Consider the following 24,715-nt stretch of genomic DNA (forward strand, 5'->3'; position numbering starts at 1 on the left):
CGAGGTGGCAGGCGCCTGTAGTCCCAGCTACTTGGGAGGCTGAGGCAGGAAAATGGCATAAACCCGGGAGGCGGAGCTTGCAGTGAGCTGAGAACCGGCCACTGCACTCCAGCCTGGGCGACAGCGAGACTCCTTCTCAAAAAAAAAAAAAAAAAAAAAAAAAAAAATTAAAAAGTAAAGAACTGCATTCCATTAGCCGTGAAATACAAAGATATTTCCAAGAAAGCTTCAAGAATAGACTTCTCAAGAAATTTTATAAAACCAGAATTGATTTTCATATGTCTGGGATGTTTAGATGTAGCTTTGCCTCAAAGAAGCCCTTCTAGGTTTTTTCCAGCCATATGATTCCATGACAGGATGCTGGGGCTACACTAATGTTTGGATGATCCAAGAACATACAGAGCCTAGCATCCGCCTGCCACATAGAAGCACTCCACAAAGGTCTCATGTACACGATTCATTACATGTGTGTAAACGGAACACACTTGTCTATTTTTAGGTTAACTTGTGTTATCTCCGTAATTTTCAGATTTTCTATTATTAAAAAAAAAAGAGAGAGAGAGATTCAGCTAGGCGCTGTGGCTCACGCTTGTAATCCCAGCACTTTGGGAGGCCGAGGCGGGCGGATCACGAGGTCAGGAGATTGAGACCATCCTGGCTAACACGGTGAAACTCCGTCTCTACTAAAAATACAAAAAGTTAGCTGGGCATGGCCGTGTGCACCTGTAGTCCCAGCTACTCAGGAGGCTGAGGCAGGAGAATGGCGTGAACCCCGTAGGCAGAGCTTGCAGTGAGCCAAAATCGCACCACTGCCCTCCAGCCTGGGGAAAAGAGCGAGACTCTGTCTCAAAAAAAAAAAAAAAAAAAAGATTCACCCTTAAGTCATTTAAATAAAATGATGGAAGAATGATTTCTATGTAAGTGATTTAAAAGCACAGGCACTCGATCCAAATCCTTCTGGGATACAAAGCATCCCAAAGTACATAACACAATTTCTTGCCTTATTAAGCTACAGCTTCATTACACAATTTAACCTCTTTTAGATGACTCACAGTCATAATCTATAAAATTTAATTCAACACACATTTGAGGAGCATCCACTGTTTCAGCACAGTAACAGGTTTGCCAGCCTATGCCCATGTCTAACAACAACGCGAGAGATTGTGGTTATGTCAAAGTGAGGTTGAAAGTCAGTGCTGGGAACGCCTGGGGCAGGATGGAGCTGACATCCCAGGGAAGGCAGGTGAGCATCAGGACAAAGAGCTGGGACTCAGAACTCAGCCCCCTGTGGGTTGCAGGTCCCGTCTTCCTTTGCTAACCTGCGTGGCTCTGGCCAGATTGTACAGTCTTCATTTCAGTATCGGTAAATGAAGATAACAATCACAATGCTTCCTGTGTAAGATAGTCACCAGAATTAACTGATGCACAACAGTATTTTTAAAAATGTGAGTCACAGGAGGAATTTAGTGGAACACATGACAACCACTTTAAAAACAAAATGAAATAGAATAGAAAAAAAAATCAAATGGAACAGAAAATAGCAGAGGGCATCACGTTTCGTCAATGTAAGTTTGTGGTGCGTGTACTTCCACAGTGTGATTATAACTTATATTTTCTATTGTGGGTCACCATAGAACAAGTTCAAAAACCATAGGTATAAAGCTTTTGGCACCCAGTGCCTAACATGTAGCCAGTGCTAAGAAATGGTGAAATAAAAATAAAGTATTTAAGTTCAGCTTTAAACAATAAACATTTTTACCAAAGAGGATAAGATGGAAAAGGCAAGGAGAATCCAACGCATACATACACACACACACAGACACATACACATGTACACAAATGCAGACACATATGAGACATGGTATTACTTAGATACCAGATGGAAGAAGGTTAGTAGAATATGAAACTAGATAGGAGTTGCAGCTGGATTGTGGAACTCTATCTAGGTCATATTGTGAATTTTCAATGTCTTTAGGTAAAAAATGAGAAGTCATCCAAGAAATGTGCACAAAGGAATAACATGCTCAGATTCAGAATTGGAAAAATGAATTGTGACAGGGATGTGGACAGCAGACTGGGAGTTGAGCCTGGCAGTGGGAAGGCTTCTGACTTGGTTTTGGTTCTCTGGGGGAGGACCTGAAGCAAGGCAAGGGCAGTGGGTGTGAAAGGAAAGGAGATTAAGAAGATCTTGCATTGGAAGGCAGAGGTGGGCGCATCACCTGAGGTCAAGAGTTCGAGACCAGCCCGGCCAACATGGTGAAACGCCGTCTCCACTAAAACCACAAAAATTAGCCTGGCATGGTGGTGGGCACCTGTAATCCCAGCTACTCAGGAGGTTGAGGCAGGAGAATCGTTTGAACCTGGGAGGCAGAGGTTGCAGTGAGCCAAGATGGTGCCACTGCACTCCAGCCTGGCAACAGAGTGAAACTCTGTCTCAAACAAACAAACAAGACATTGCAGAGAGCTCTTGTGACATGATGTCACTTTGCTCATTTATTTCCTCTGATCATATTACCCCCTCCTGCCTCTGATTCATCAGGTAAGATTCTTCTCTTCCTGCAAGCCAGGACTAGCTATGTGTTCCAAGCAACCATCTCTGGCCCTGTGTTTGAGTGACCCCCCGTCCGCACTCCTGCACTGTGCTGTACACATCACTGCTGTGTCCTCTGTCACATTACACAGAAGGGTGACATTGTCCAGTGTTTCCTGCCTTTCCTAGAACTTCTGGGTATGGGTTTGGAGCATACGTCATGGTTCCCTTGTGGTTAAGACATGGACCAGAATCTTACGACAGATTCTGGCCCATGATTTGTGCTGGAGCATTTACATGCCTATGTCAGAGCCTCAGAGATTTCTTTCTCTTTGTCATGAAACCTGCCTGGGTCCTTCCTGGAGTGAAGATAACACGGCATGGACTGCCATGTACTCACAATGAGCATGATCGTGAAAGAAAAATAGAACCGTTGGTTGTTGTAAATCACTGAGGTTTCAGGCCTGTTTGTGATGCCCCCTAACTCAGCATCTCTTGAGTGATGTGATTCAGAACCTGGCTCAGAGCTTGGTGTAAGAGTAGTACTCTGTTTATTTGTGGTATAAACGAATGAATGATTAGGAGAGGAACTATAGGTAGCTCGGAGCTTCTGGTCAGAAAGCAGCAGATTTTGTTAGATCATCAGCTAAACTAGAACACAGGAAGAGAGGGAGAGACAAGTCTAAATGTGTTTGTGGGCACACTGAATGCGAAGTATTGGAGAGGTCTTCCTGAGTACGCAGATGGTGGTAAGTTGGAAGTATAGGACTGATGGTTCTCTAAGACTGTCAGGATTAGAAATAAAAAATGTGAACTCTTTAATTTCAGATGATAGATAGTAAATTACACGAGCAGAGTCAATGATCTACAGAGATAGTGTAGAATATTAAAAGTGATAAAGGAAGAATATTGGAAAATGCCTACATTTAAGGGTGGGAAGCAGAGGGACGAGAAGCAACAAAGAATAAAAAACAAGATAATGGAAGCTAAGAAAAGGAGGATTTTAAAAGCAAACTGCTGTCTAGTAGTGTCACTATATGCTACAGTGACATGAAATAGGGAGGGTACTGGGAGGGAGGAATGACATTTTAATACAGCCAGGAGGTCCCTGTTTCGTGTGAGAGAGGAAGAATGAACACTGTGATGAGTATCATTGTAGATACACATGAGCATGTTAGATGCTGCTTTCCAGATTCCACGTTATACCACTTTCCCACTCCTTGAGATTCCTGCACATTTCTGGTCCTTGGAAGTCCCCTTTCACCCTCGGCCTGACTATGGCTTTACTCGACGCAGTCTGCGGCCGGTTGGGAGGCAAACACACACCTGTTGCCTGGGGTGGGAAGCTGTCTGGACCTGGTGAGCTACTTTGCCTCCCAGAAGACTTGTTTAATTCTAAGTTGTGGTCTACACTGTGGAGAGTTTAATTCCCCAAGTCTTCTGGGTAAGAAGAGTAGTGGTGTATTCTCACTGGTTCACTCAGCAACATTTATTGAGCACGTACTATGTATAGGAACTGAATAATGTTATCATCTGAAGCTGGAATAACTAATGTGAATCACAGCTCAGAGATATTTCATGCCTTCTGACTTTTAGTTTTCATTAATGAGAAGTCTGTGCTTCCTAATTTTACATTTCTAAACTCTGTAAATGAGATTAGCATTGTGAAATAGACAATGTCTATATCATAATGCTTACTTAATGTGTATATAGTAAAAGCAGTCTGTATGTAAAATTTTTGCAGACTGCTTTTATGTAGACCGGAGCATTAGGGAGGAAATGAAGCTTGACTGTTTCCTTCCTGAGACCTCAAAAGGGCCGTCTCACGTCTTTGGACTTTCATTGCTTATAATCGATTGTTTGATCATTCCAACCATTATATATTAAAATTAATAGCCAGAATCTGCAAATTCTGGGGATGAGGCTCTGAATCCAATGACTTTTGAGATTTTGCAGTTTGAATCTCTGATTGGGGAGTTTAATATCTCGTTGCACTGCTGGACCCCTGAGGGAAGGTTCATGTTCAGTCAGCACCATCTGCAGACAACCTGTTTGCAGATTCCTTCTCAGTTACTCTAACTTGTCATCGGGCCACATGCAATGTTTCAAATTCTAATGGCTTTTTGTAAGCTAAACTGAGACAGCACCATGAAATAAGTGCCCATTAGCAGACATTATATGTCACATATTAGATTTAAAAGCTTGTCTATTTTAACAAGGTCCTTTCCCAAGAAAGGGAGATGAATTTGGGATCTTGAGAGAAATTGACATCAGCGAGGAGGTTATCTGAGGGACTCTTATAAAAAGGATCAAATTTACAAGGCATATTGTGTCCTGATTTATCCCCCTATGTTCTACATTCAACTATGAAATCATTTCAAATAAAAAAAATTCAGATTTATGAGCAAGGAAAATAGCTAGAGCTCATACTGCCCTCTGGTGGTCATTCGTACACATAGCCAGAAATGCAAATGCCTCAGAAAACTTGACAGCATCCAGTTTACTGAAAGTCAAATTGCAGAAACTGACGGAAAAAAAATAATTAAAAAAAAAAAAACCAAAAAAACAAAAAAACTCTCCTTTCCTGTACTTTAACGTTTCTTGATCATTTCATATTTAAAACAGAATAATAGATACTCTTTACAAATATTCACCTTTGAAGAGAAATAATTGTCTCTGACCTTGACTCAACGATATTATTTGATGTAAAAAATAGGCCTCATGGTCTTAAACGATGGTTAAGATAGATAGATAGGAATGTGGATATGGAGATGGAACTATTTTTAGTTCACTTCACTTCGATGAGGGTGCTCTGGGGTTCTGGGACCTCCTTGTAACACTTTGTAGGTATCACCACCTGTGTTTGGGGTTCTGGGACCTCCTTGAAACACTTTCTAGGTATCACCGCCTGGAAGAACACAGGCACCCGTTCATCATATTTCTATGTCTCTAGTCTTTTTAATATGGTCAAAAGCCAACACAGAGATACCCTGATAAAAATCTCAGCTGTTATTTCCCACCTTTTTCTGGTTGGTTTGTTCTCATTACTGTCTTTTTTTTCTTTTTTATGGAGTCTTGCTGTGTTGCCCAGGCTGGAGTGCAGTGGTGTCATTTTGGCTCACTGCCACCTCTGCCTCCCAGGTTCAAGAGTTTCTCCTGCCTCAGCCTCCTCCCGAGTACCTGGGATTACAGGCATGTGCCACCACGCCTGGCTAATTTTTGTATTTTTTGTAGAGACGGAGTTTCATATGTTGGCCAGGCTGGTCTCAAACTCCTGGCCTCAAGTGATCCTCCTGCCTTGGTTTCCCAAACTGCTGGGATTACAGGCGTGAGCCACCATGCCTGGCTGGCCCTCATTACTGTCCCTTTTGAGAGTGTATTGTTAAGATCCTGGGCAGGTCAAATCCCATTGTTCTGTGGGCGAAGAGACAGGAGAAATCCCAGGGAAACACATTTCTACCCCATCTAACAACACCTGTGTGACTTTATTTTCAGGATAGGATGTTTTTTCTTCCTTTTTTATTGTATGTAATTCTCAGGCTGGGAGGACAGAGCCAGATACAGCCTGTATCATCCACAAAGAGGGGCTTCCTCATTAAGCATCAGTCACTAAGGACTCATTTCAAATAAGCCAGGTAGGGATTTTTAGTTTACAGATGAAGATCTGATTGAGAAGACAAAACGAGAGGAAGCTGCTGGTGTTTCTGTACCCTGCTAGGTGCTTTCTAGCCTGTTAGAGTCAAAACAGCAAACATGAATCCCGTAGCAAAGAGATCAATGAATGAATGAGTGAATACTAATACAGATACAATTCAAGTTCTAGTGGAAAATGAGTATGCTTTATTTCAGCAATAATTTTTGTCTCTCTTTGGTGAATACAGGGACACGTCAGTATTAAGGAGAAAATCAGAAGCCACCCTGGGCAGGGTGGGGGGTCCTCGAAGAATTGCCACTCTGAGTAGAGGGCACAATGGCTCAGTTTTTTTTCTGTGTCTACGGTGCTCTACATCTCTGCGCTTTGATGGTAGGATTCAGCAAGTGAGGATTAACAGCATATTGAAAATCACATAAGAAGCCCATAAAAACACTGTGGAGCCTAACTCAGACCATTTACATTTACGTATTGACTTCAAGGACAGAGTACTGCCATGAATGCATAAGCAGTAGAGCACACACCTTTTTCAGCAGACAGACGGACCTTCATGGGCCAAGCAAGCCTGCACACTCTCTCGCTCGTACTCACTGTTGGGGTACACCAGGCCTCAAGGGCCCCTGTGGACTTTGAGCTTGCACAAACACATCACCTTGATTAAAAGATTAATCCATAAATTTGTTTGGGAATATTTTTCAGCCTTCACAAGGAAGGAGATTCCATCGCATGCTACAACATGGATGAACCTTGAGGATATCAGGTCAATGAAACGAGCCGGTCACTAAGTGATAAATGCTGTATCATTCCACATGCATGAGATCTCTAGAGGAGTCAAATCCAGAGACAGAAAGTAGAATGGTGGGTGCCAGGGGCTGGCTGGAGGGAGGATGGGGAATTCGTGTTTAATGGGGACAGAGTTTTGGTTTTGTAGAGTTCTGGAGATGGATGGTGGTGATGGTTTCACAACAATGTGAAGGTATTTAACACTGATAAACTCGATAATCAAAGTGGTTAAGATGCTAAGTTTTACGTTTTGTGTATTTTACCAGAAAATAAACAAAACCAGTGTGTATATTCACTCCACAAACGCTTAGTGAATGACTACATGTGTCAAGTTCTATACTGGAAGCTGGAGATGCAAAGATGGAAGACACACGGCACCTGCCGCAGAAAATGTCTAATGTTTCTATGAAGACATCATCAGTTTTGGTGGGTGATTTCAATGTTTTCTTTTTTTTTTTTTAATTTCCTTTTTGATATGTTTTGGTGTGGTCTCAGAAGCAGTCTAATTTTATAATAATTATTCAGCAGGAATAATATGAATGATAACAAAAACCACACTTTGAAAGAGTAAATAACTTTTAGTTCCTTCACAATGAACCAGGCTGACTGCTATAACCATAAGGGTAATAGATCTTCATGAAAGTCTCTCATTTCTAGCACAATAGGGTTTTGCCTGCTATTCTTTTCCCAGTGTGAGATGGAGGAGGGAAAGGAAGGGATGGGGTGGGGTGGGAGGGAAGGAAGGAGGGAGGGAAGGAGTCGGGAGGGAGGGAAGGCGTAAAGTGCCCGTCATGATGAGTCCAACAGTAAAATCAATAGGTGTTGTCCACTGACTATCAATTAAGGCACAATTAAGGCCTCTGGGCTTTGATTTTGATCAGGCTGCTGGCAGTTTAGTGGGAACTCACCAAATAAACAATAATTCTAGACAATTGTCCCCCTTGTCATGATTCAGGAGCGTATTTTCAAATGAGGTGTAAATGAGGACTTTGCTTTGTATGTGGAGACAGCAGGGGCAAAACAAAATCACTGGAAAGACCCAAGTAGGTAGGAAACAAAGGAACAAAACTGTCCAGCACGAGCACCTGCAGCTCGTCCCTGGCAGACGCTTGAAAGGCACTTGGTTATTTACCAACTTACTGTGGGATAGGGGTGGGAGCAGAATACAGTGTACTTTCGGATGATGCCGTTCAGCTTGAGAGGGGGAAGCCAGGACACAAAGACCATGGAGGCTGAGGCTGCTGCTGCCTTCACGCCCGCGGGAGGACCTGGAACTGGAAGAGCCGTGTGTTTAGTCACAAGGTGGGGCCTCGACTTGGGCTTGCGGGCCCACGCCTCCCAACACGACCCCACTCCATGCTCACTGTTCAGCTCTTTGAGGTTGAGCATTACGGGTTCTGCTGTGTCCCCCCAAATGCATATGTTGAAGTCCTAACCCCCAGGACCTCAGAATGACACTGTCATTGGAGGTAGGGTCTTTACAGAGGTAATTGAGTTAAAATGAGTTTGTTAGTGTGGCCTCTAATCCAGTACTTCTGGTCTCCTTATAAAAAGGCCAGTTTTGGCACAGAGACAGACATGTATAGAAGGAAGATGATGTGAAGACACAGGGAGAAGACGGCATCTATAAGCCAAGGAGAGAAGCCAAGAACAGATGCTTGTCTCAAAGCTCTCAGAGATAACCAGCCCTGCAGACACCTTGATTCTGGACTTCCAGCCTCCAGAACTCAGAGACAGCAAATACATTCCTAATGTTGGAGTCTGTGGTTCTCTGTAGCTCTAGGACCTGATACAGTCCATTCTAGTCCCTTTTGTCCTGGGGAGCCTTCCCAGCCCATTTCAGTGCTTGGAGACTTCCTGCCTCTGGATAACTAGACAGTTAACTTCTGGATCAGTCTTATTTCTGCTGCAGTTTTTGGCTTTGAATGTACTGGGGATGAACCTTTTGGATCCTCAATTTGAGACGCATGAGGGTGAACTACCTCAGCCATGGAGACCCCACTCTCCCTCACCCCAGTCATTTTGTAATGGCACCACTTTGGGCTCAGGAGAAATGGAAATATTGTTGATGAATAGGGATTATTGTGTCCAAGATTCACAGTATCCATGTAAGACAAACTCTCCCCTGTAAACCAGCTAAGAAGGCAGAACATGCTGGCAGCAATACTAAGCATGATTTGGGAGTGAGATTGAAGGCATGTCCCACTCCTCTTGTTCTTTTATTTTCCAGGTTGAAGAGTTGGGGGGTGCGGTGAGATGACCAAGACACAGAAGATGCCAAAATGTCGTAAGTGCCAGTGAGAAAGGCATCAGAGCTCTTGCTTTGTTCCTTATTAACCTCACTGTCCACATGAAGGGCAAGCACATTGATGGAGGCACTGAAATTCAAGCCAATATAAGTCCCTTGCAAACCCCTGGAGAAAGCTGTGAGTCTTTTACTGCTTTGACGGCAATGCAACTGCTCAGTAAATAGTTTTGGAGGTGAATGTGCATCTCATAATTGTCATCTTGACTCTTCTAAGTCTGCATAACAAAACCAAGAGCTCTGGTGAGAACTAACTTGGGTTGGACATAGTCACCATTTGAAAATATAAAATCCAGTTTTGGCAAGTCTTGCAGACAGTGGAAGGTCTAGAAAAGGTAACACACATAAATGACAGATCCTGGGTTAAGAAATCCCATGAGAACAAACCCCAATCAGGTGAGGGTAATGTCTAAGACATCCACAACCTAGTTCAGAGCTGCCAGGGCTCCTCCTGAACAAGGGCAGAGTGAACGTTTCATGAGGATTTTAATCCTAGTAGACACCCAGCTTAGCCAACACTCTCAGTCGTTTCCATAAAGCCCCTGGTTGGTGTTCACCACAGTGAACACTCTTGCTGGACATCTTCTCTTTAGGAGGCCAGGTAGTTTAGCACCAACCAGTTGAATGCCTGCTGAAGAGGAGTCAATTCTATTTGTTTCCAACCTGTTCGTGACAATTGTACCTGTCACGGGTAATACTGTAAGTTAATTCATTACATAAACCAATGAAATTCAAGTGCAAAGAAAGCTGTTTCTATGACACTTAATGGGACTGCTTTGGAAAGGCTTCCTTAGAGACAAGTTACAAAGAAATTAAAAAGAGAAAGAAATCAAGGAGGGAAGAACAAAAGGAATGACGGAGGGAAGGAAGGAAGAAAGGAAAGAGGGAAGAAAAAAGAAAGGAAGGAAGGAGGGAAGGAAGAAGGGAAGACAAAAGGATGGAAGGATAAAAAAAGAAAAGAAAAGGAAGAAAGGAAGCAAGGAAAGAAGGAAGGAAGAAAGGAAGGAAGGAAGAAGGCTGATCTATGTTTGGTCAGGACCACTATGAAGAATGGGACATGTGGATTTGTCTCCATTTGCAAATAGATCGTTGATAAATGGTCACATGCTCTTGAGACACCAATTGAAAAATGCAGATGCTACCCATTAAATACACAGTTCATGCAGTAAAAGATGGCACAGAACTCCAATGTTTTCACCCAAAACTTGAAGTGATCCTAAGTCATGTGATTAGAGAATGATTAGGGAATGAATACATATTTATATGTATTAAGTTAAAATGCAGCATTTCGGGTACTTCTTGGCCACTGTAAAGTTTGGTGGTTCCTTGTTTCAATTGAGGATTTCCATGAGCATGCCTGTGTCACAGCCGATCAAGGGGCTTTGACTGCACCATCTAAACGCGCAGTTGACTCCTCCTACACGGATTTATGATCTATCTTGCACAGTCTTTCCTTGTATGGTTACTAGAACTTTGTACAATAAAATAACAACATAGAAAATTTGAAGAACACGGCATTTTGGAAACGCTTTCTGGATGACTGAGCTAATCTTTTCAGAGCTAGAACTTAACATTTTCATTCTGGTTTGGACAATATCATAAAGCTTAAAGGTGTGGGCCCTGGAGCCTCACTGCTGGTTTCATGCGGCTCTACCCCTTAGTTCCATGTCCTGAGCAAGTCGATTAACTTCTCTAATAATCTTTAGTTCCCTCATTTATAAATCGACAACAATAATTGTGCCGACTTATGTTTTTGCTGTTAGATTTACAAGAGATACTTCATGTAAATGATTTACCGTTCTCTGTAGAGTAGGCGCTAAATAAGTTCTAGCTATCATCTCTAATAACCATCCTTATGTCCTTAGATTAAATGTCATTAAATGATACTAGCCTTTACTTTGTGACTCAGTGGTGAATGACAAACACCAGACACTGAGAGTTGCAGAAGACAGAGATGGCAGAGGATGGAGTAAAAAATGGTATATGTCTGTCTGGGACATATTTTCTTGAAACATTCTTAGTGACCACATTCCATTTTGGTAATCTGAGTTTTTCTTATGAAGGTCAAAACGAGCTTGGGAAGTTTTCATGAATTCCTGGGCATCGTAGGAGAAGTTCTGCATACAAGTTTAATTGATTGCAGTAAAGAATGTGGCCTTCAGAGAATTCTCTCTTCTACATTCCTCCAATGCACCTGGACATCCCTTCTGAGCTGCAGATGCTTCTGTGTCTCATGTGTCCAATTGGCTGAGACGTTTCCACCAGGGATCACACAGGCACTTTAGGCCAACATAGTCACAACAGGGCTCACCGTCTTCTATCCAAACCTGCACTTCTCTTGCCCCATCTCAGGAAATGGGCTCCCCCCATCTTCTCAGTTGCAAGAACCAGAACCTGGAATTCTCTTCCCACTGTGACTTGACGAGCCCTTTGGATGTCCACATGGACATGACAGGTCAGCAGCTGGGCTCTACCCCTGATTCGCTGGTGCTCCCCAACACTGAGCTCTGTTTCAGTTCCCTGAACGTGGTCTGCTTCTCCCACCCCGGGCCCTTGGGCTGCCATGATCCAGGACCTTGGGATGCCTCTGTCTGGACTTTCTCCCACCCTCTGCCTTCTCCCTGGCAACTCCTACTCATCTCTCAGGGTCTAGTATGTGTCATTTTCTCCAGGAAGTCTTCCCTGATCACCAGCTTAGGTCAGGTCAGGGCTCCCATGTCTCTGTCGAGACTCGTTTTCATCATTGCACTTGACACAATCCACTCAGGGGTGATCTATCAACATCTGTCTCCCCCACTAGCTTGCAAACCCCACCATGCCCATCCTGTTTCTCTGCATCTTTAGTTCCTGGGCCAGTATCTGGAACATACTAGATCCTCAATACAGATTTTTCAAGAGTGGAAAACTGATTTCATTCGTGTCTGTGTGGTAGGCGGGATTCTACGATGGGTCCCAAGATCCTTGCCCTCTAGTGTATGTGCCTCGGTGATTCCTTCCCCTCGAATGGGTGTGGCACCTGTTACTACGATGGACAGATCCCTCCCATGGGCAGGTTGTGCCATGTGGCAAAGGTGAAGGGCTTGTGCAGGTATCACTGAGGTCCTAATCACTCGGCTTTCAGTTAATAAAAAGGAAAGTTTCCTGAGTGGGCTGGGTTTTATCAGATGCGCCCCTTAGAAGAGGAGATGGCGGTCAGAGGGAGACAGAAGAGGTCAGAGGGATTGGAAGCCATGTGAGGCTTTCCTATTGGCCTTGAAGGAGGAAGCCGCCATGCGGTAGGGGCTGTGACAGGGAGTAACAGGCAGCCTCTGGAGGCTGGTGACCCCAGCCCCATAGCCAAAAACAAACAAACAAACAAAATCCCACCAATAACTTGTGAGCCTGGGAAACCCTGACCTCAGATGAAGGCACAGCCCCAGTTCACACCTTGATTCATCTGTGGGACACTGAGCAGGGGACTCAGCTCAACCAGACCTGGATGCCTGACACTTGGAAACGATGAGATAAGACATTTGTATTGCTTTAAGGTGTTAAGGTTGTAGCAATCTGCTCCACAGCATAGAAAATAAATACAAGTGGGTCAGCTCTCCTGTAACATACCTTAATGTAAAATACCAAAATAATTTTTCTGAAACAGTATTGCTTTGGTTTAAGTATGAATATCAGATGAAACTCTGACTAAACACCCACACAAACACTGCAGTCAGCTTCATTTTTTTTCACCATCATTTTTCTGCTTTTAGTAAACAGCCACAGGCAGGTGTGTGTGTATGCGCATGTGCACACACAAACATGCATGTACATATGTGGTACACCATGGTAGCCAGATCCTTCTGAGCCCACAACTTTTCAGTGGCTTTTCCTGAGCCATGCCGTGCCGTGCAGATGCTACAATCCTGGAGGGACATGTCACGTTCACAGCTGTCATCTCACCAAGCAATGCACATATGTCCCTTTTCTCTTCCCATGTCCATAAGACTCTGGTATTTTTGGCCTTTCCTCTCACTAGAGCAGGAGTGTTCAAACATTCTTTAAATGTTTGACTGATCCTTTAACCAAACCATCAAGTGGAAACCCAGCACATAACACAAGTAGAAGTGGGGTGGCTCTTGAAGCCAGGGTCAGGGAGAGAATGGAGTCTCTCACTGGGCCTCTTGGTTACCACTGGGGCCCGCCCAATAACCCTTGGGCTGTGTAAGAACCTAGTTTGAGAACCACTGCAGTGGAGGGAGTGTGGAAAGCCACGTGGTAGAACCTGTTCTAGGACATCTTGTCTGTCGTGTTGCTGGTATATCTGCCACTGCACAGGACACACTACCATAGGCTGTAGAGCCCCTGAATCCTAAGCAGTGTTGACTGGCTGTACTTCCCAGTGTCTACTGAGGGGCAGCACCACTGGTGGCTATGCAAACACAACATGCAATCTACCCCCTTTCAGGTCTGAGGTGTGGTCATAAAATCACCCCAGCACATGTCACAGCCACATACTATCCACACCTTCATAAGTATGTATGGCTCAAGGTATGAGTGGTCGGAGGATTCAGAGGTATCTGGATGTCAGTTTATTTTTTTGCTTCCTCTTAGCTCTACTTTCAGGTCTTCTCCCAATAAGATTTGCTAATTGACGGTGGGGAGGGAGTAGAGATGACATATTCCACCTGCTGCTGGCCCTCTCACATGTGCCTTCAGAGTTATGTGCATTAGTGATGTGTTCCGTCAATATTTGAACTTAACTATCTCTATTGATACATATGCAAAGTTTACTCTTGTGTAAAGGGATCAAGGCTGAAACTAGCTTTTGCCTTCAGAGTGAAAATAGCAATTGGAAGATTAATAGATTCATTTTGTTTGTGTTCTCTTTCCTTATGGCTTGGCTCACATTACAGTATTGGCAAATAAAATGGCATCAGGATTTCACAACTGTTTTAGAAGTCAGGATTAGTTGTTCTTGCGCTCAAAAACAGAACGCCTGATCACCAAGTCATCCTTTGTGTTTCTGCAGCAATAACAGGGGTACAAGTTCTCACTGACTGAGCAGTCCTGGAAAGATAATGTGAACTGTGAACAGTTGTCACAGGCCCCCAAAATATCTCCATGCATCTGAGTCTACATTTATGGATAAAAGACGATATCCATGGCCCTGAGACTCTGACCACAGACATGAGAATATGTCCATGCACCCGAGACTATAGTTATGGATACGAGACTATGTCTATGGACCTGAGATTATGACCAGAGACATGACAATATGTCCGTGGACCTGTGAATATGTTTATGAGCCCAAGAATCTTTAGATAGAGGTAGAGAAACTACTTAAAGCACAGACTTGTTCTCTAAACAAATATTTCTATTGCAAATAATCTGTTGCAAAAGTAAATTTTTGCCTTTATTAGGGTTAAGTTTCTCCTTTTAGTATGATCAGTGACCTAATAACACAGTTTAAGCCTCCAGGCTCCCTAGATTAGGAAGACTGGTACAGGACGTGTGTCTGGCATAGACAACTGAATCAGGTGGTCCCTGTTAATGTAGCTGTCTTTCTTTGCTTGCAAAAACATTGATAAACATTGAAACTTCAACCTGAGCCTAAAATAGTATCTTATTAAGAAAGAACTGAGTAAATGTTGGAAATTATTATTTTACTGGAAATCTATCTGTATTTTTACACAATTTAATTGAACTTGCAAGTGTAATCCAAACTTCAAAATTACAAAGCTTTCTCACTGAGGTATTAATAGGATCTGTAATCAGTTCGACTGGGCATTTGTTCTCCGAATTGGCCTTTGTCCCTTCTTCCAATCAGATAAATAAAATTGCATTTAATTCTGTAAACTGCTGGAATGCCTAATTTTATTAGGTATTGAGTCCACAAAAGTGGTTGACACGGTTGACACAACTCTTCATCATTTCTAAATTATTGAATTTTTCATGTGAACTTGGGAGATAAAGTGATATTATTCTAGTTTTTCTCTTCTTCCACCCAATCTTCGCTCCACCTCTTTTTTTTATTTTTTATTTTTTATTTTTTTTTTTGAGATGGAGTCTCACTCTGTCACCCAGGCTGGAGTGCGGTGGCATGATCTCAGCTCACCGCAGCCTCTGCCTCCTGGGTTCAAGTGATTCTCCTGCCTCAGCCTCCGGAGTAGCTGAGATTAGAGGCGCCCACCACCACACCCAGCTAATTTTGCATTTTTAGTAGAGACAGGGTTTCACCATGTTGGCCAGGCTGGTCTTGAACTCCTGGCCTCAAGTGATCCACTACTCCACCTCTTTTTGAAAATACACACTTATCCTAAAAAATATTGACACTCAGTTCTGCATAGTCCTTGTCCCATACCACCAGCAAAAGTGGGATCCACAGCATCCTCCTTGGGGTAACTGGGGCACCCAAGGCAGGGTTTTCCATAGTCAATCCCAGCTCCACACACTATCAGCACTGAAGACAAAAGTAAGGCATAATTGATAGACAAATTAGACTTTGGGCCTTGGGGTCAAGTTTTGAAAGAGAACTCTATGATTTTTAAAACTAGAATATTAATTTAAAATTGATCTAAAATTGTGAATTAATAAGGATCTGTGAAGAGCCTTCCCTTCTTATTGGATTTCTGTACATTCTTCTAAAAACGCAGATGCAAAACTTTCTGTGGATGATCAGTTTGCTCTTTAAATAATAATTCCAGTGACATTTGCATTACTGCTTAGCAATGTAAAAAAAAGTATTTCACTCCTGCTCTGAAGGAGTGGAGAGCAAATAATCAAATATTGAGTGTCAGGAAGCATCTCACTTTGTGGCAAGCAGGTGCTTTCAGACATCACTTCAGCTCTCATACATTGGTTCTGTGCAGGCTGACTGCTACAGCAGATTGCCCATGAGGACAATCCAGTCCACAGAAGCTTAGGTAAGGTGCCCAAAGTCCCACAGGTAGCAGGTGACACAGCCAGCATATGCACAGCTCTTCGTCTATTACATTTAAAAAAAACTAAATTATGGCTGTCTTTACTCAGGACTTAGCTTTCTAGATATGTCTATTGATGTGTGACTTCCTAATGGCATTACAGTTGAACCTTAGATTTCCCTAAATAACCCAATTTCTTAGAGCAGAACTGCTGACACCTGCACATTCCCTGGAAGAACTACCTGTGCATTATAGAAAAAAACTAAAGCAAACGAGGATTAATTTGGGTGTAGACATCATAATGTGAGAAGGGCTACAGAAGCAGCGAAAACACCAGGTGACAGTGGATGCCTGGGGCTGCTCAGGAGAGCAAGGCCTGGCTTGCCAAGGTGAGAGCAGAGAGTGAGGTGGAAGATGGCAAGCTTAGAATAACAGAGAGTCATGGTCAGGGGCAGAAAGGCTGAGGAGAAGAGCGTGTTGTGCCCCCCAACAGGTGTTCTTTGCTTCCATCAGAACAGATATGGGATGGAATAACAGCATTTTGGATACTCTAGTAGTGGGGGAGATGGCATAGACATCAAACCTGCCCATACATGGGAGGCGACCGGCAATGGTCAACAACTCTCCTGCCCCTACGCTGCCTGGGGAACAGAGTCCCGGCAAGATGACAAAAGTTGCAGAGACGATCCAACACAGCATTTAGGTCTGCTAATGTCTCTTCTCAATGTATACTTCTGTGCTGGAAGAACCTGGGAAGGTTCTATGTGGGCATCAATTTGACATCAGTTGCTCCTTCCTTTACTAAGGTGGAGGCTACTTTTCTCACTACCACAGTAGTATTTATCAGAACTTATCTGTTCCTCAAACAGGCTTGGCTAACGCCCCTCAGAGTTTCCCTTAAAATAGTACAGAATCTTTGTTGTACGGTTTTTGTAGGTTTGGGTAATAGTCACATAACCCAATCCAAATTGTAAGGAACAGCAAGAATTATTGTTGTAGAACAAAATGAGCAGCAATTTAAATTTTTACTAAATCACCATGAATTCTTGCAAGAATTAAAAAAAAAATTAACATGAAGTTCGCAAATTAAGGACTTATTCTAAAGTGTTTCAGCTGGCAAAGAATAATAGAACTTCAGCCTGTGCATAATTTTCAAGAAGTCGAAGGATGGATTTAATCAGAGCTTACACTAATAGCTGAAGAGCCACTAAAATTATTCTAACAAGATACAAAACATGTATGACAAGTATTACAGCTCCAGGATAAAATGAATTTCTATTTACAATAGTACTTGGCCAAAGGAAAAAAAAAAGAAAGAAGAAAAAATATAGAGGAAGAAGAAGCAATGGATTAGACCCATCAAGCAAAGGCAAGAGAGGAAGCTAATGCTCTAAATTGCACTGGGATATTTTGGGAAGGCAGCAAAGGTTTGCACTGAGAATAGCCTGATGAACTGCAGGGTAAAGGCAAGTGAGTTCCCTCTGACCCAGCCCTTCCAGCAGTTGCTGGGACCCGCCGCCCACCCGTCTCTCACCATCCTCTTTGGTCCGGGTGAAGATCTGCTCACTCCTGACCCCGTCTCCTGCGCGGGTGAAGGCCAGCACCTGGATGCTGTAGTTGGTGTACTTTTCCAGCCCGTCCAGCTCCAGGGAAGGCTGTGTGGTGGTGATGTTTTTAATCTCACCCAGCTCTGGAGGACAAGAACAAGAAAACAAAATCCCACTTCTGAGCCTATTTCTGCTCATTTTTCCGCGTTGTCCCCACTGACTGTCCCTGTGCCATGCCATCACCTGTCCAGCCACCATCTGGACATGGGAATTCCTCAAAGGGACTATGCACAGTCATCCTGTGAGCTCATGGTGTCATGTGGCCCTTTGGAAAAGATCATTCACACCAAACTGCTCCAGAACACAAGGCAGAACATTGGTCTGGAAATGAAGCAATTCGCTCCAAGTTAAGTGTTATCAACCCAAGGCCAGCACCAGGGCTGCCACTCAGCCTTCAGCAGGTGCTAATGAGCAATGTCCCCTGCACCCCGAGCAGCACACTTAGTACCACACACACGCACTGCACACTCGGCGGCACACACACACTGCACACGCAGCGGCACACAGGCACTGCACACGCGGCAGCACACACGCACTGCACACGCGGCGGCATACACACACTGCACACTCGGCAGCTCAAAGGTACTGCACACTCGGTGGCACACACGCACTGCACAAGCGGCGGCACACACGCACTGCACACTCGGCAGCCCACACGCACTGCACACGTGGCAGCTCCACTGCTAACTATTCGTTAGGAAGCTTCTGCAAGCTGAGGGGTTTTACCGTTATTTTAAACAAGCTCTACTTTAACATACATGTATTTTTAAGCACCTAACTTCATCTCAAATATCTGATCTACCCTCTTTAGCAAGTTTCCAGTCTATAAGACAGTATCTTTTACTATAGTCACCACTTCCTACATCAGATCTCCAGAACTTACTCATCTTGCATAACTGAAACTTTGTATCATCTGGGGTGGGGGAAGAAATGGGCAACTATCTGAGATGGTGGACCTGCTGTTAATTAGCTTGATTGTGGCGAGCATTTCACATTGGATACATACGTCAAAACAAGCTGCATGCTTGAAATATACACAATTTTTGTCAATTATACCTTATAAAAGCTGAAAAGATAACATATTTAAATTAGAAAAAAATACACCTATGCTAAACTGAGTGGCTCAGCAAACCCCTCTTTTTACCTGGAGTGAACTCCTCTCAGCTTCAATCCTGAAGTGACATGCCCATGTGTCAGAAATTTGGTGTCAGCTAAATATGCTTCACTTTTAGGAGTGGGATTCACTAATAATATTCACAGATGGAACACTATGCACTCTCATCTCCAGCATATGATACACGGCCATATGAGAAAACTTACCAATGATGTACTTCCTTGGTGTTTGGCTGATGGGTTTTGAAATGAGTCATCTTCAGAGCATGAGAAGGGTCTGAGAACTGTTTCCCTAGGGGAAGGGGCTGTCAGTGACACATTGGTACCCAGAGCAGGTCGGTTACCCCAAGAGACCAGCAGGTCCGGGGAGTACCTTGTTGAACAGGTCTGCTTTGGCTACATTTAGAGGGCAATGCTAGCTGTCTGTCAATCCCTCTCACTCTCCCCGGCCTCTGTATAGGGAGTGGACGTGACATGCACGCCTGCCTAGGTGCCAGCGCTATGCTATTCTAAGTACAGATAGTAACTTATGCAATCAGCAGAGTTATTCAATTACTTTCGCAACTCATTCATTTTACAGCCAAGGAAGTCAAAGGACAGAGAGGATCAAGGAGCCCAGCACAGTGGCTGAGGGCACAGGCTGCAGATGTCAGCTGCTCTCCTCAGTCGCTCTGGGAAAAAGCAGAAAATGGGCTGAAAATAGAGGCACCCACGAGCCGTTGTGTCTGCCAGATTAAACGGGCTTTTTGCCTGCCTGGTTTTTCCTTCCTGTTCATTGTTTTTCTTTTCTCTTGTGTGTCCAGGATATTCCACAGAAGTTCACAAATGAATAGCCATGTATTTTGTGATGACAATGACTATGGAATGTCTTTTGTTCATTTTAATTTTTTGTCACCAAAAGGATCAATGTGGAATGGATATAGCATTAAAGGAGAGTAGCAAATACTGCATGGGATGACTGAGGCCTGTCCCTCACATGCCAGAGCCCCTGTGCCTTCTAGGAGTTGCAAGAAGAGGGGTAAAGGGGCTCCATGTGGCTCCCACAGTCCAGGCCCCAGTGGGAGCCGAAGGCCTGGGACCACCAGAAGCAGTTCTGTAGGCTGGGGCTTTGCTGGGGAGAGAGCAGGGTGAGGATGGTCCAAAGACATGTCTTTGGACTCCTGTCTTCTAGGGAGGCCAGCAGGGTGCCAGCTGTCAGAGGTCACAATTTGGAAATCTGAACAGAGGGCTTATAAAAATGAGGAGAATGCGCACGTGTGGTCACCAGGCAGTCAAGATATCAATACTTCGTTGCCCCAGATGGATTGGAAATTCTCATCTCCGAAGGAAGGGTCTTTCCATTTTCAATTATATTTCTTTTCCTGAATGCATTTAATGCAGGTCTTTTGGATTAGGATAAAAAACCCAAATGTAACCAGACATGGTGGCTCATGTCTCTGGTCCCAGCTACATGGGAGGCCAAGGTGGGAGGACTGCTGGAGCCCAGGAACTGGAGGCTGCAGTGAGCTGTGATTGTGCCACTGTACTCCAGCCTGAGTGACAGAGCCAGACCCTGCCTTTAAACAAACTAATTAAAAACTCAAATGATAATAGACAAAGTTTAAATATAGAACTCATTAAGATCTTTTCAGATTTAGAAACTTCACTGTCAAAGATCACACACACACATTCCTACAGATATATACACACACAGTCAATAAAAATATATACACAACACAGCTGAGGGGAGGGGCTGGTCAGGGCAGGGTGCTGGGAGCTGGTTATGAGACTGTGATGAAGGTTTCTTTTTTTCTCAAGAGTGCAGGGTGTCCACCTCACAGGGAAAGTAGGATCATTTCACAACATAGGAGAAAGCTGTGACCCTCCGGCCACGCAACTCTTGAATCAGAATGAGGAAGAGGAGCCTGGTGAGGAGGGAGAAGGGCAACCTGGCCTCTCTGATCTTAAAGAGAGCAAACACTTGGCCGAGCGCGGTGGCTCACGCCTGTAATCCCAGCACTTCAGGAGGCTGAGGCAGGCAGATCACGAGATCAGGAGAACAAGATCATCCTGGCTAACATGGTGAAACCCTGTCTCTAATAAAAATACCAAAAATTAGTCAGGCATGGTGGCGGGTGCTTGTAGTCCCAGCTACTCGGGAGGCTGAGGCAGGAGAATGGGGTGAACCCAGGAGGCAGAGCTTGCAGTGAGCCGAGATCGCGCCACTGCACTCCAGCCTGCACGACAGAGCGAGACTCAGTCTCAAAAAAAAAAAAAAAAAAAAAAAAAGGAAACACTTACAACAAAATGATTAAAAATGCTAATGGTTAATATACTAATTAGAATTAACATTTAGATGTTTGCTCATTAGAGGGTTCAAGTCATTTTGATCAACTAATTTATCATGAACCATGAAGACAAAAGCAGTCAAAACCCCAGTTCTAAGATTTTGAAAACCACCTGAGCCAGAGTTGGCTCTATTTGCTAGAACACCTCACAGACTCTGAAGGAAGGGTATTTTCCTGACGACAGATACTGGGTGACTAGCAGATATGGAAGAAATAAAAAGCAAAGGATGAAAAAAAAGAAAGCCAGATACAAAACTGAGTGTTTAGTTTGTCATTCTTTTTAGCTCTTTTTCTTTTTAAACATGAATTTCTACAGTCTATCTTCCATGCCCCTATAGAGCTGTTTAATACACACACACATAAACACACACACACACACACACACACACACACACACACACACACACACACACGTTAACTGAAGTGTACTGTTCAGTTGAAGCCATGAGGGGAATAAAATTAAAAATATATATAAAATAAGTATAGATATCAGAGTTTTTCTATTACAAATTTTGTTTTAAACAAAATAGTTTTGTGTATTTATTTATATCCTGCCTCATTCTCAGAGGGTTTTAAGGCAGAAAACAAAATAGGTGTGGGAATAGCTTCAGAAGCAACCCTCAGCTGCCTACATACACTAGTTGGCACCTAAATATTGCTTCCTTTCCGAGTTTATCATTTTTGTCATGAAGGAAGATGGATGAGATGGAAGGTAGCAAAAATTCAGAGGAAAACGGTAACTTTTCAAAGGATATAATTATCCTAGCAATCTCAAATAAACTGTTTCCGTCAGGCCTCAACCATGATTTAACTTTCTGACCATGCAAAAAAAAATCAGAAAATCCATCAAAGTATTGTTTATTTAACCTGCCCTATCAAATATACTAACCAGTTTTATTTCACCTGATCATATTAACAACAGAATTCTTTCTTAGACATATTTTGGAAAGTATTCAAGTTATTGCTAATTACAGTGGTAGTCATGATATTTGCCTCTCTCAGCCTGTGTGAATGGATGGTGTGTGTGTGTGGTGTTTGTGGTATGTGATGTGAATGGTGTGTGTGCGTCTGTGTGTGTGGTATGTGGGTGTATGGTGTATGTGTGTGGCATATGTTGTAAGTAGCATGAGGTGTGTGATGTGTGGTGTGGTGAGCGGTGTATGTGGGGTGTGTGTGTGGGGTATGTGTGGTGTGGTGTGTATGTGTGGTGTAGTGTGTGGTGTACTGGGGTGTATGTGGTGTGGTGTGTCTGTGCATGTGTATGTGGAGTGTGTGTGGTGTGTGTGGGGGTTTGTATATGTGTCGTGTGGTGTGTCTCATATTGGGGTGTGTATGTGGTGTGGTATGTGGTGTATGTGAGGTGTGTGTGGTGTGTCGTGTGTGGTGTATGTGGGGTATGTGTATGTGTGGTGTGTGTGCATGTGTGGTGTGTGTGCATGTGTATGTGGGGTGTGTGTGGTGTATATGGGGTGTGTGTGTGGTGTGATATGCGGTGTGCGTGTGGCGTGTATGTGTGGTATGGTGTGTGGTGTATGTGGGGTGTGTGTGTGTGGTGTGTGTGGTGTGTATGTATGGTGTGGTGTGCAGTATATGTGGGCTTTATGTATGTGTTGTGTCTGTGGTCTGTGTGTGTGGCATAGTGTGCAGCGTATGTGGTGTATGTGTATGTGTGGTGTGTATGTGTGGTGTGTGTGCATGTGTATGTGGGGTGTGTGGTGTGGTGTATGTGTGATGTGTCTGGGGGGTGGTATGTGGTGTATATGGGGTGTGTGTATGTGTGTGGGGTGTGTGCGCTTTGGTGTGTGCTGTATGTGTGGTGTCGGTGTAGTGTGTGTGGTGTGTGTGTGTGGTGTGTATGGGGTGTGTGGGGTTGGTGTGTGTATGTGTGTGGGGTGTGTGCGCTTTGGTGTGTGCTGTATGTGTGGTGTCGGTGTAGTGTGTGTGGTGTGTGTGTGTGGTGTGTATGGGGTGTGTGGGGTTGCTGTGTGATATGTGGTGCATGTGGGTGTGTGGCATATGTGTCGCATGGGTGCAGGTTATGTGTTGTGATGAGCATGTGTGTGTGTGTGGAGTGTGATTGTGATGTTTGCTCAAGATGTGGCTTTACACAGTCACTTCATGCTCAATGTCTGTGGAAATCCAGCCAGCCCGGGAGGCCACAGAATGAGGAGTTTGTGCGAAAGTGTCCAGTAGCCCGGTGAACTGACCTGCTTCATAAACGAAATCTCTCGGGTAGCAGGAAGAGTGACCATTTGCAGGCAGGTTCCCGTTTCTGAAGGTTTCTTGCTTATCTTTCGGAAATTACGTGCAGAACTTCTACACTGTACATTTATCTCATCACTTTGATTTTAATTCCATGAGTGAAGGTGTCTTTAAAAAGCTGCATGCACTCCCAAGCATTTCTTTATTTAAAGAATTATGTTTTTGAATATTCAAGTTTTCAAAGCTTTAAAGGTATGAAGCCACATCTTTCGTTTTAGAATGGAGATGCCAGCAGGCAATATTAGCCAAGTGATCTTAGAAAATATGAGTCATGTGGATGAAGTCGCCACTGGATTCTAGAAATATTTCCAACAAGAACAACAGAAGAGACATCTTAGCATAACACTGCCTTTAGAAGAATGTTTAGGGTATTTAATTTCACCCACTCAATATAAGGAGTAGAAATCAGAAGGAACATATGTAATGATGTCATATGGCATTTTGTCCATAAAATAGATGACTTTGCAAATTTTCTTCACTCTCTACTCTGTGGTGTTTTAAAAGCTTGTCTTTAGGTGGCGGGGGGGGGGGGTGAAGGTGTTACAGAATCACCTACTTAAATCTGCCCTTCTGTGGGGCTGTCCCTTCTTGGGTCTGTGGTTCCGTATTCATTAGCATCTCCTTTGGTCACTGGTCTGGAACCTCGACAGGGACAGACACAGCAACCTTGGTGCTTCCCATGAGCTCAGTGCTGAGCGGGTGTTTAGCAAATGTGTCTGCTGCAGGACCAAGGGGGTCATTCTAGATCGCCTCCCATGGCTGGTACTGCTCCAGGTACTACATGCACCATCAAAGGCACAAGGCCTGGTCTCAGTCCTGAGAAACACATCCGGTTAGGGACATGCAGAGCTGAGGCTCAAAGGCCTGCACTCGCGGAGCCAGTAATGCTTGCACTGCTCATGTGTCTTCTTGCCTTACTGTTGCACCCACCGTGGAGGCTCCTGCCACCTGTGGGGCCCTACGTTTACCTGCATGGGGACAGCGGCCTGCCTGGTAGAACAGATCCAGGAGGTCCTGGGCATGGAAGGGATAGGTCCTTGACTGCATTTGCCCAAAACTGGAGGTGAGCACCCGTCAGGGATCATACCCAGTTGCGGGGGTTGAAAGAAGCCCCAGGCTGGGCACAGTGGGTCACTCCTGTAATCCCAGCACTTTGGGAGGCCGAGGGGGGCAGATCATTTGAGGCCAGGAGTTCAAGACCAGCCTGACCAAGATGGCAAAACCCCATCTCTACTAAAAATAC

At 44.0% G+C, this 24,715-nt stretch overlaps 1 protein-coding gene across 1 annotated transcript in view; it reads right to left on the reverse strand.

Moving 5' to 3' along the window:
- The window catches only part of DSCAM (DS cell adhesion molecule), a 350,956-nt gene that overhangs the window by 104,742 nt on the left and 221,499 nt on the right, over window positions 1–24,715 (reverse strand). Inside the window, 2 exon segments of the mRNA XM_030915322.1 lie at window positions 8,106–8,239; window positions 17,698–17,853. Coding sequence (XP_030771182.1) covers window positions 8,106–8,239; window positions 17,698–17,853 — 290 coding nt within the window.

Source organism: Rhinopithecus roxellana, chromosome 13 (assembly GCF_007565055.1).
Source record: "Rhinopithecus roxellana isolate Shanxi Qingling chromosome 13, ASM756505v1, whole genome shotgun sequence".
NCBI lineage: Eukaryota > Metazoa > Chordata > Mammalia > Primates > Cercopithecidae > Rhinopithecus > Rhinopithecus roxellana.